The following is a 12,147-nucleotide window of genomic DNA, read 5'->3' as shown; positions in this document are numbered from 1 at the left end:
GTTTTGGAACAGGCCGGCAGCAGGGGCAGCAGGGTAGCATGGTGGTTAGCATAAATGCTTCACAGCTCCAGGGTCCCAGGTTCGATTCCCGGCTGGGTCACTGTCTGTGCGGAGTCTGCACGTTCTCCCCCTGTGTGCGTGGGTTTCCCCCGGGTGCTCCGGTTTCCTCCCACAGTCCAAAGATGTGCGGGTTAGGTGGATTGGCCATGCTAAATTGCCCGTAGTGTCCTAATAAATGTAAGGTTAAGGGGGGGGGGGGGGGGGGGGGGGGTTGTTGGGTTACGGGTATAGGGTGGATATGTGGGTTTGAGTAGGGTGATCATGGCTCGGCACAACATTGAGGGCCGAAGGGCCTGTTCTGTGCTGTACTGTTCTATATGATTCTATATGATCTGCCCCCAAGTATCCAGGACGCCTTCCTCCGACCCTCGGATGGCGTACTTGATCTTCTCCAGGTGGAGAATTCCGAGAGGTCAGCGAGCCAGTCTGCAGCTGTGGGTGGTGCTGCCGATCGCCAGCCGAGCAGGATTCTCCGGCATGTGATTAGGGAAGCGAAAGCGAGGGCGTTGGCCCCCTTCCCCATGTGTAGCTCTGGCTGCTCTGACACCCCGATGATTGCCACTATTGGGCATGGCTTCACCCTCACCCACACAACCTTGCACATTGCCTCGGAGAAGGCTGTCCAGAACCCAGCAAGCTTGGGGCAAGCCCAAAACATGTTGGTGTGGTTGGCCGGGCCCCTCTGACACCGTTCACATTTATCCTCCACCTCCGGGAAGAACCTGCTCATTCGGGTTCTGGTCAGGTGCGCTCTGTGCCCCACTTTGAGCTGCATTAGGCTTAGCCCTGCGCAGGAGGAGGTGGAGCTCACCCTGCTCAGTGCTTCGCTCCAGAGTCCCCATCCTACTTCTGTCCCCAGTTCGTCCTCCCATTTTTGTCTGGTCCCGTCCAGTGGGGTTCGGGCTCTGTCCAGTAGCTGTCCGTATATTTTCTCACATAGCCCCCCCCTTCTCACTGCTTGTGCCTATCAGGTCCTCTAGCAGTGTGGTTTCTGGGGCCCCAGGGTATCCTACTGTCTCTTTGCGGAGGAAGTGCTATATTTGGAGGTGTCTCAATTCCTGTCCTCTTGCTAGTTTCCACTTCCTGTCAGTTCGTCCAGTGTCGCCAGTCTGCGCCCTATGTAGAAGACCCCGACCGTCTGTGTGCCCGCGCCCCGCCTCCATCTTTTGAAGGTGGTATCTAGAATGGTTGCGGAGAATCTGTGATTGCTGCAGATGGGGCCCATAAGGGACATTTTGGTTATCCCGGAGTGCTGTATCAACTGGGTCCACGTTCTCAGCGTGGCCGCTACCACTGGGTTCGTTGTGTACCTTGTTGAGGATGGGAGTGTTGCTGTGGCCAGGGCCCGGAGGGTTGTTCCTTTACAGGATGCCTCCTCCGTTTGTACCCAATCTGTGTCGGGTTCTTGTACCCATCCCCTCACTTTTTCTGCCGTTGCTGCCTAGCGGTAGTATTGTAGGTTCGGTAGAGCCAGGCCTGGGAATTCTCGGGTTCTTGCCTCCCCCACACAAATGCCATGATTAGACTGTCTATGTTTTGGAAAAAGTCCTTGGGAAGAAGATTGGGATGAATCTAAACAGGAAGAGGAACCTTGGCAGTACATTAATTTTGATCGTCTGCACTCTTCGCGCCAGGGAGAGTGGGAGTGAGCCCCACTGTTGAAGGTCTTTTCTTACTTCCTCCACCAGGCTGGTCAGGTTCCACTTGTGGATCTGTGTCGAGTCTCTGGCTATCTGGATCCCCACGTAGCGGAACCTGTTCTGGACCATTTTGAACGGGAGCCCCTTCAGCTCTGTCCCTCCCCCTTTTGGGTTTACTGGGAATGTCTCGCTTTTGCCCAGGTTAAGTTTGTAGCCCGAGAAGGTTCCTAACTCTTTCAGTATTTGCAGTATTGCCTTCAGTCCCTCCTGTGGCTTCGAGACATAGAGGAGTAGGTCATCTGCATAGAGTGAGACTCTGTGCTCTCTGTCTCCTCTCCGGATTCCCTTCCAGCTTTTTGCATCCTGAAGGGCTATCGCCAGGGGTTCGATCGCTAGCACGAGCAAGAGTGGGGATAGGGGGCAGCCCTGTCTTGTCGCTCTCTGTAGCTAGAAGTATTCAGAGCTGGTGGTGTTAGTTCGGACATTCGGTTTGGGAGTATTGTACAGGAGCCTCACCCGGGCAGTGAATCCCGTTCCTAGCCCAAACCGTTCCAGTACCTCGAGGAGGTAGCTCCATTCGACTCTGTTAAAGGCCTTTTCTACGTCCAGGGAGACGATCACCTCTGGTGTTCTCTCCCCGGTGGGGAGGGGGGGGGGGTCATTATCACATTCAGCAGCCGCCTGATGTTCGCTGTGAGCTGCCTACCCTTGACAAAGCCCGTTTGGTCCTCTGCGACCACCTCTGGTACGCAGTCCTCCAGCCTTTTGGCCAGGACCTTTGGGAGTATTTACGCATCCACTTTCAGCAGTGAAATGGGTCTGTATGATCCACATTCCGTCAGGTCTTTAGCTTTTTTGGGTATCAGTGAGATTGTGGCCTGCGCTAGCGTGGGGGGCAGGGTGCCCCTTGCCAGTGAGTCCGCGAACATGTCCCTTAGGTGTGGGGCCAGGACTGGTGGTAATTTTTTGTAGAAGTCCGCTGATGCTCTCCATGATTTTTCCCAGGTCTATTGGTGCTTCCAGCTCCCCCCATCTGTCTTCCCGCACCACTGGTAGTTCCAGTCTGTCTAGGAACTGTTTCATTCCCACATCCCCGTCGGGTGTCTCGGATGTGTACAGTCCACGGTAGAAGATCTCGAATGCCCGATTGACCTCCTTTGGCTCTGTTACCAGTCTGCCTTTGCTATCCTTAACCTGCGCTATTTCCCTTGTGGCTGCCTGCTTTCTCAGCTGGTGAGCCAATAGGCGGCCAGCCTTGTCTCTGTGTTCGTAGAAGGTCCCCTGTGTCTGGCGGAGTTGGTGCACTGCTTTCCTAGTGGATAGCAGGTTAAGGTCCATTTGCAGCTTTTTCCTCTCCACCAGCAGCTCTATGGTCGGGGCCTCGGAGTACTTTCCATCGACTTCCAGAATGGAGTCCACTAGCTGTTGCCTGGCCACCCTCTCTTCCCTATCTCTACTTGCATTGTAGACTATGATCTCTCCTCTGATCATGGCATTCAGTGTCTCCCAAAATATGGAGGGTGAGACCTCCCCGTTTTGGTTGTTACTAATGTAATCGCCTATGGCCTGTGATATTTTTTGGCAGAAAGCCTTGTCGGCCAGGAGGTCCGTGTCCAGCCTCCATGTGGAGCGCTGGGCCCGGCCTGTCTCCAACCTCACATCCATATAGTGTGGACCACGGTCAGAGATAACGATCGCAGAGCAATCCGTTCCCATGATCCCTCGAAGCACCGATTTCCCCACTGCAAAGAAGTTGATACGGGGGTATACCTTGTGCATCTGTGAAAAGAACGAGAACTCCTTTTCTCCCGGGTGCAGGATCCTCCAAGGGTTCACCGCCCCCATCTGTTCCATGAAGGCCCCAAGCTCCCTAGCCAGGCCAGACCTTTTCCCCATTCTGGGGTTTGATCAGCCGGTCAGTGGGTCCAGCACGCAGTTAAAGTCGCCCCCCCATAATCAGTCGGTGTCTGTCAAGGTTGGGGATTTCCGCCATGGTCTTCTTGATTAATTCTCAGTCCTCCCAGTGGGAGCGTACACATTTACCAGGACGACAGGTGCCCCTTCCAGGACACCGCTGACCATGACGTCCCCCTGGGTTCCCGTAAACCTCGTCCTTTTGCTAATTAATATTGCTACCCCCCGTAGCATGAATGGTACGTCTGTCCCACCAAGCCCTTCCTTACCAACAGTCGGTCCTTCTCCCTCAGGTGCGTGTCTTGTAGGTAGATTATGTCTGCTTTTAGGCTTCTTAGGCGGCGAACTCTCTGGATCTTTTCACTGGGTCGTTACATTCCCCTTACATTCCAGGCAACAATCCTGGTGGGGGGGTTTCAGACCCCCCAGTCCTGTGGGATCACCCGTACTTACCTAGTGGACGTGCCCCTGCACTCCGGGGTTTCCTTTTGCTCGGGGGTCGTCCAAAATGGCCCAGGTCACCGCTCTCACCATGGGGTTGGGCCCCAGCACTCAGGGGTACCCCTTTGCCCAGGGGGCACCCAATGCGGCCATGTGTACGCCCATGGGTGCGCCCCTGCACTCCGGGGTCTCCCTCCGCCCTGATGCCCTCTCGAGTGGCTGTTTGCGGCGCCCTCCTGGTTACTCCCCTTGTTCTATACCCGCCGAGGCCTATGTCTGTACTGCTTCACTATCTCACCCTTCTCTTTGCTGCTCTTTTGTTCTGCGTTCTCCCCCAGACTCCTTCCCCCCCAGCCCCTGTACCTTTGTCACCCCCCCCCATGTTCTCCCCCCCAACTTCTGCCCCCCTCCTCTTCTTGTGCCAGGCGCTCCCCCTCCCCCGAGAGGGCCGCCGCAGCCCTCCTTCTTTCCTGCCCTCCCACGGTGGCCCTCCTGGCTAGTACGGTGGCCCTTCTCCCAGTATTCGCCCCTACTTTTACCTTACCTTTGTGCAGTGCTGATTGCGCCTTGTTGAATTCAGCACTTTGTTTTGGCCAGGTCCGCCCCAATGTCCTGATGCGGCCTTATGGTCTTCCCTTCCCACGTGCTCTGTTACGTTTGCCGGGCCCCTTTTAGGATTCTCTCCTGGTCTTGGAACCGGTGCAGCTTCGCAATAATCGCTCTGGGCTGGTCCCCGGCTTTGGGCTTGGGTCGGAGCGACCTGTGCGCCCTGTCTATTTCCGGTGAGTTTGGGAATACCTCCTTTCCCACTAGCTTGCCCATCATTTGGGTGATGTAGCCTGTTGGGTCTCCGCCCTCTATCCCCTCTGGCAGACCCACTATTTTAAAGTTCTGCCGTCTGGACCTATTTTCCTGGTCCTCCACTTTTCCTCTAAGGCCTCCTTGGGCCGTTACTAACCTTTTGGCCTCGGCTTCTTGGATTATCACCCTGTCACTCTGGGCTGAGGTGGCACTCTCCAACTCCAGAATCGCTTTTTTCTGCTCCTTCACTTCCCTTTCCAGGCCTTCGATGGTCTGCTGCATTTCTGGGTCGTCTCCTTCATCATTGCTTGGAGCTCCGACCAGAGCGCCTTCTTTATGCTGGTCACTGCGTCCTCCTCACGCTCTTCTGCCTGGTCCACCATCGTTTCCCCTGAACCTCCGTCTCGACTTGTGGGACCGCCTGCCTGCGCGTCTGCCGGTCATGCGCTTTACCCTCGCTGCTGCTGCTGCTTGCGTCTCGCTGTCCCTTTACCTTGATGTTTTTCTTTCCTCCAGCCATCTGTCTGTCTCTCTTTCTTTCCCCACTGATGTTCCTTCCCCTGAGGTTGCTCTCACTTCCCCCGCTCCTCTGCTCTCGCTGAGTCTGTCTTGGGCTTCGGGTTTCCTTTTTTTTTGTTGGGGAGGGGCGTTGTGGTTGATTCCCTTCCTCCCTTTCCTTGTTTCTTTATTTATTTATTTAATTACTTCTATGTTTCCTTCTTCTCTTTTTTTCCCCTTCCTTCTCACTGGGTCAGGATGGTTTGGGAGAGGAGTTTCCTGGTGCAGACGGGAGTCCCTCTTTGTCTCGCCGCTCGCCACGTGGTCGTCGCCGGTCCCGTTGGGGGTGTTTCTCTCTCTCCTGGGGTTTGGTCCCACTGGCTCCGCTCCCGGGCGCTTATGTCTCTGGCTTCGCAGTCCGGGCTGCCGCTTCTCTTCTGCCGCCCATGCTCTGCTGTGCGGGGGGGGGGGGGGGGGTTGCTTGGTCGGGTAGGCCCGCAGGCTTGCACTCTTAGCCGCTAGTTCTGTTCCGGGACGCGACTCTCCACAGTCGCTTCTGAGCCTCTGGCTTCGGTTCCTCCCGCACGTTTTTAAAAAAATTCTCCAGCTCCTCGTGCACACTTATTTCTCCCACGGGCCTCAGCTTACTGTCAGTCTGGACCCTTGAGGCTTTTTTCTTCCTGCTCGTACCTCCGGGTGAGCGCTGCTAGAGCGGGGGAAGTGAGATGCAACCTCAGGGGCAGGAACATCAGTGGGGAAAGAAAGAGAGACAGACAGATGGCTGGAGGAAAGAAAAACACCAAAGCGAAGGGACAGCGAGACACAAGCAGCAGCGAGGGTAAAGCGCATGACCGGCGGACGCGCAGGCAGGCGGTCCCACAAGACGAGACGGAGGTTCAGGCGAGCCTGAACGGGAAAACGATGGCGGACCAAGCAGCAGAGCGTGAGCAGGACACAGTGACCAGCATAAAGAAGGCGCTCTGGTCGGAGCTCCAAGCAATGATGAAGTTTTATATATGAGTTTTATATATATTTAAAAAAACAAGAATAAAAATACCCCCAGGACGAGACAAACAAAAAAAACCCCTGAAAGTTTAGTCCTTTAGCAGGAGCTGCCCCGCGCACGTCTTCCCCCAACAGAGCTCTCTTGTAAAACCTGGAATTGCCTCTTTGGCTTGCAAAACGGGAGCTGAGAGTTTGGAGATACAATGGTGGTCCACAGCCTAACTGACAAGTATTACAAATGAAATGTAGTATTTCCCCAAAACACAAGCTAATCCCTAATAACATTTTCCCAAAAATAAATGTAGATTAGAAATATTTTGATAGTAATCTCTCTGTCCCCAACACTTTCCACTGGAACTCTGCTCTTGAATTAGTAATACACTTATCGAGGCTCTGCTGTACTCACACTTTCTCAGATTTTAGGGTTTTGTTTTTATTAATTATATTTATCACTTTCTTTAGGCTATTCGGTCCATGTCCCAGGTGAGTGGCTAGCCACTGCAGGTTGAGCGTCCATTATTCAAAATGGTTGGGGCCAAGAGTGTCTCGGACTCCAGAAGTTTTTGAATTTTGGAATACCAAGCTGCAAAGACTCTCAGACACTGCTTGGAGTCCTAGGTTAATGCTGTGTCTGACACAGCTTCCCGCCTGACAGGGAATCAGGTACCGGGTTCAACTCTTTGGTGCAATAAACTTGTGCCGTCAATTGGAAGGATACACACACGCACGTGTGTTTGGTCACAGGAACGGGACACAGTGCTAGGAACAGCCGACGCTGAGGATTCGGAGTTGTGAAACATCGCATAGCTAGCAGATCTCGACCATATAATTTTTACTATCAGCATGATTTTGGCGCTCGAAAAAAAGTGGAAATTTCAGAGCTTTTCGAATTTCAAATAAAGGATACTCAACCTGTACTAGCAACTCTGTCCCATACCAATGTTGCGAAGAGGTGCTTGATATTTGCCCACAAGGACGTGACCTTTGATTTTCTGCCCTGTGGGGAAGTGCCTGAACAATACCACACTCAAACAATACAGCCACAATCGAAAATTAGTGAACACATCAGGCCACCAAACTATTAATAGAATACGTCACTGCCACTACTGGAACCTTGAATAATTTCTCGATAAACAGGAACCCTATCACCATTAAATGTTGACTGCTCCGACTAATGAAAATCTAAACAAACTTGGAAGATCTAGCGTGTGATTAACAATTCTTCTGAAAGGTTAAACTTACTCTTTTTCTCTGTGGGCTGATTTCTAGTTTCATCACTGCACACTTATTGAGGGTGTTCAATCGTCTAAAAGGAAATAAAAAATAGAATAATATTGACCAGCTGCACCAAATGACACAACCTTTCCCCAACCGCTTCCCAAACACCCTCCCCCCACCCCTCACAGCCGTTTCCCTCATGATGAATATGCTCTATACAGTGCCTTTTGGAACTCATCTACATAAAAATGTGTATGTGAATGGGTTCAATTAGTATCCATTATACGCAACAGATAATCATTGTGCTGTAGTGAAAATGCGGAACAAAAGGACAAATGTAGAACCCTGATTACAGCACATATTTTACATGTTCCCCTAGCAACTTTGTGGCATGTATACTCACTTTGTTTTGAAAGCTGTGAAAAAAAACTCAATTTCACCCCGAATCAATGCATTATTAAAGTACAACAGAATTCAATTGACTTATTTCATGAGTGCAGTGATGATATTTCCAATACAGCTCGTCCATAAAATATCAAAATTCTAATCTTTATAAATTATAAAACAAAATATACATGTTTCTTCTTTCTGCATCTATTGAAATTGAGACTGGGCACCGTTTTCTATTCTCACTCATTCCTCCCCCCCACCCAACACACAAACTCTCTCTCCCGATATACCTTTTCTTGTCTTTTTATGCTTTTCAACCTTGTTGATATCCTGCACCCGGAATCTTGGCTCTTTGTTCAGGTTGCTCAATAATCATTTCCATTGTACAAGTCAGCAGATTAAAAGTTATATCAATCCACCTCTTTATACTGTCCTTGCTCATGCCTTTCTTTCCATTGTACCACATCTCAAAGTCTTCTCATGCCAGAATGAAGGAATTACATATTAACTGTTTCCAGATGGTCTGTTGAGGATTATCTCACTTTCAAGTGTCCCTGACTAGACCCCTTCTGTTTTCAGGTGTGACTTTTGGCTGCATTAGGGTATATTTACTCTAAGTCTAGCGCTTATTTCAGATGAGGAGCAGAATATTGAAAGTTCATCAGCAATGGGAATCTTTAAGCAAGGGCTAAGATCCTTTCTTACATAATAAGAACAACAATCAGCTCCTTCTTCCTGACTAGTGTCTACTGTCTCCTCGCCTTGCGCAATCGTGCTCCTTTGGAGCCCCAGTTACTTTGATGTGGGAAACAAAAAATGAACAGCCTGCCTGATAAGAATGCCTTTGATAGTTTGAACATTTTGTTGTGCATTTACGTTCGCACAAACCTCCTGTCAGCTGCGACAGATAAGCCAAGTGTCTACAGCAATGGAGGCAAAAAGGTAAACAAAATAAAAAGGTATGGCGCAGATGGGGTACATTCCTCTAAAAGCCAGGTGAGCAACACATGCAAAAATGTATACCCTTATCCAATGTATCACCTTCTCTTGTAAAATGTTACAAAGTATCTAAATTGTTACAAAGTATCCAAGTGCTTTATCATTGGAATCTATTTGACCAATCTTTTGACAGAATCATTAATTCTAAAGTGTTCCAGTTAATTTCTCACATATTTTGACAGCAAGACAAATGTTATCACTACAATCTGATATTGTGAAAATAATGTCAGACTGTTAATAAAGAAGGTGTGTGTGTGTGCGCACTGGGAGTTTTAATGTAAATTACTCCTCCATCTTGCTTATAAATCTCCGATTTTGTACATTGAAATTAATCTCTCCCTACAACTCCAGAGATTTACGATTTTCTGTCCCTGAAATTCAAGGATTGAATTTGAAGACCAATAGATTTGCGTTTCCCTGAAATTCGTGTTCTCATCAGACAGCCATTCTACTAACATCAGCTATCAGCTCTGTCAGTTAGTGGCTGGTTCCATACAATCACCAGAGATCAACAATCTTTTTAGTCCTGGCTACAGATCAAGAGACATCAATAGTTTAAAATGGCTGAGTATACAGCAAGGGGTGTGGGGGGTGGAGATTTAATGTTAGATTCCACATATCAGGTAGGAGCCAAACTAGGTGGGCAGTGGTAACAGATGGTGGGGGAGGGGCATATAACTTGCATTCAAAAATTCAAAATGCTTCTTCAAACTGACCTTCTCTCCTATTAAACCCCAACCATTAAATTAGTTTTACCTCACTGATGACATGAAATGAATACTTAAAAGAAACATTGTTACAATTACGAATCTTAAACAATATATTGTTGAATTGATTGGGCAGGACTTGTAGAATCTACGTCTGAGTGTTAATAGACTCAGGTATACACTTCTAGGACACACTAATCCAGCATGAAGACACAGTAATTTTTTTTATTTTTTTAAAAATAAATTTAGTGTACCCAATTCATTTTTTCCAATTAAGGGGCAATTTAACGTGACCAATCCACCTACCCTGCACATCTTTGGGTTGTGGGGGTGAAACCCACGCAGACACGGGAAGAATGTGCAAACTCCACACGGACAGTGACCCAGAGCCAGGATCGAACCTGGGACCTCGGCGCCGTGAGACAACAGGGCTAACCCACTGCGCCACCGTGCTCCCAAAGACACAGTAATTATCGTTATTATTTCACAAAGCCTCCCTGAAAAAGAGTCACATTCATCTCAAAGCATTAACTCCGGGCTGGATTCTGACTCCCCAGCCGTGTATTTCTCAGTGGCGCGCCATTCACTGGCGGTGGGATTCTATCTTCCCGCTGCTTGTCAATGGGATTTCCTATTGTAACCACCCCATGCCACTGGGAAACCCGCTGGTGGGGGTGTACTGCTGTCAGGAAAATGAATTGCAATGATTGGAGAATTCTAGCCTCTGTTACTCCCTCCATGGGTGTTGCCAGACTTGCTGAGCATTTGCAGCACTTATTTTATCATAAAAACCGCTCGCCCTACCAATTTTCCCAGAATATAGACATTTGAATATACTGATTGTTCTATCCCACAGCTTTGGTAAATGCAGTTATATAGTTTAACATTTCTGAAGATCAAAAGATGCTCACAGAGATTTTGAAACTCTTCATCCACCACAGCTAAATAATCTGACTGCACATTAGGAAAGCAGAAGCCTACAATAAATAGTTGTGCCACATACTGGACAAAGTAGGGGATGATGTCAAGCAATCATTGCCTACCTGCAAAGAGATTCAATTGCATCTCGATCCAGAAAGTCATGGTCCCTCTTCACTGATGAAATGTCAATGGGGAACAGCGAATCTGTTGTATAATCAAGACAGATGGATTCATGTTAAAAACAAAAGTCGTACTGATCAGAGCTAGCTTTCTATAATAAAGCCAGTTGTTTCTTGGTCTATAAACAGGGAAAAATTAACCCTGCCAAAATAAGTAGTATAAATTCTAGTAAAACACGAGCAGAACATTGCTTTCTTGTGAGAACAAACTTTGTGTGAAAGCAAGATAAAAGATTGCACTTTAAATCTGAGGAATTCATGGAAAGCATAAGAAGTAGAGACAAACAAGTACAATTATAGTAAGTAGTCTTAAAGTCATTAGATTCAGGTGCAAGCAAAGAAATTTAAAATCCTCAGTCTTTCTGACCCTCCCACTTCACAGTCATTCAATTGAAATGTCAATCCACAATTACTAAGACTTCTTCAATTTAGTTTCACAGCCAATCATGGCACAATTTGAACTTAAGAATTTGGGCAGTACCTTAAAGGAGATACCTCTATACTACCTTTACACCACTGATAAATGCTACATAGATTTACCTCACTGTGGTGAGGGGGAAAAGTTATCATTAAGTGAAAACTATTCCCGGTGGTGTTTACTTGCTTTTTGTTTTCATAATTGCACCAGATAAATCTACACTTATTATGGGATCACTTTCCATCCAGTATAGTTCTTTTAGATTCAGTTAGGGCATTAGAAAGACTGAACGACAATGGCAAACACAAGAAGCAAATCATGCAAGTAAAACGGAAATTAGGCTTTTCTGCCAAGAAGAATTTTCGTACACAGCAAACCTAATTTAAAATATGTTTTTCATAATAACCGAATTATCTTTCAGAATGAGTCAATTCTGTGCTTTTCATAGGTACAGTACCATAAGAATTAAAGGTTTCTGTTGAATATTGCGTGTTTTCTCATTTCCCCAGCCAGTCACATAAGCACACATTATCAACTTATTTAAATGGACAAGAATCTCGCATCCTTGTTGGTGGCTGGGATTTTCCGGTACGCTAAGAGTGAATGGAGTATTGACTGGATCGCCAAATTTTCTGTTCTCGCTCTCAATGGGTCCCACCACGGGTGAGAGCAGAGAATCATGCCCAATATGTTTTCTGTCAAACTATTTCTCTTCAACCTATTCATTCACACTAGCAGTCAACAAATCTCTTAATTCCCAAGAAAAATGTTTTGTGAAAAATGTGTTTGTCAATTTTCCCCTCACCTGAAGCATTGATACCTCGCCAGGCTATGGTTTCTCTGACACATTCGTTTTACGTGATTCGAGATTGTGAGAGTTAGGAGGCTTTCAGCTGTGGTGATCATCATAAATGAGCCTGATTGGTCTCAGCCACTTTTTTTCCAAATTCTCAATT

At 48.0% G+C, this 12,147-nt stretch overlaps 1 protein-coding gene across 2 annotated transcripts in view; it reads right to left on the bottom strand.

Moving 5' to 3' along the window:
* dlc1 (DLC1 Rho GTPase activating protein) overlaps positions 1 to 12,147 on the bottom strand; it is a 607,654-nt gene that overhangs the window by 27,197 nt on the left and 568,310 nt on the right. For both annotated transcript variants that reach the window (XM_038791122.1, XM_038791123.1), the window contains 2 exons: positions 10,717 to 10,798; positions 7,602 to 7,665 (listed from right to left, as the gene is read on the bottom strand). In XM_038791122.1, the coding sequence (XP_038647050.1) occupies positions 7,602 to 7,665; positions 10,717 to 10,798 (146 nt within the window). The remainder of the gene's footprint in view (positions 1 to 7,601; positions 7,666 to 10,716; positions 10,799 to 12,147) is intronic.

The sequence above is a fragment of the Scyliorhinus canicula genome, chromosome 3, assembly GCF_902713615.1.
Source record: "Scyliorhinus canicula chromosome 3, sScyCan1.1, whole genome shotgun sequence".
Taxonomy (NCBI): Eukaryota; Metazoa; Chordata; class Chondrichthyes; order Carcharhiniformes; family Scyliorhinidae; genus Scyliorhinus; species Scyliorhinus canicula.
The sequence above is the reverse complement of the archived record's forward strand: the minus strand, read 5'-3'. Positions and strand labels throughout refer to the sequence as shown.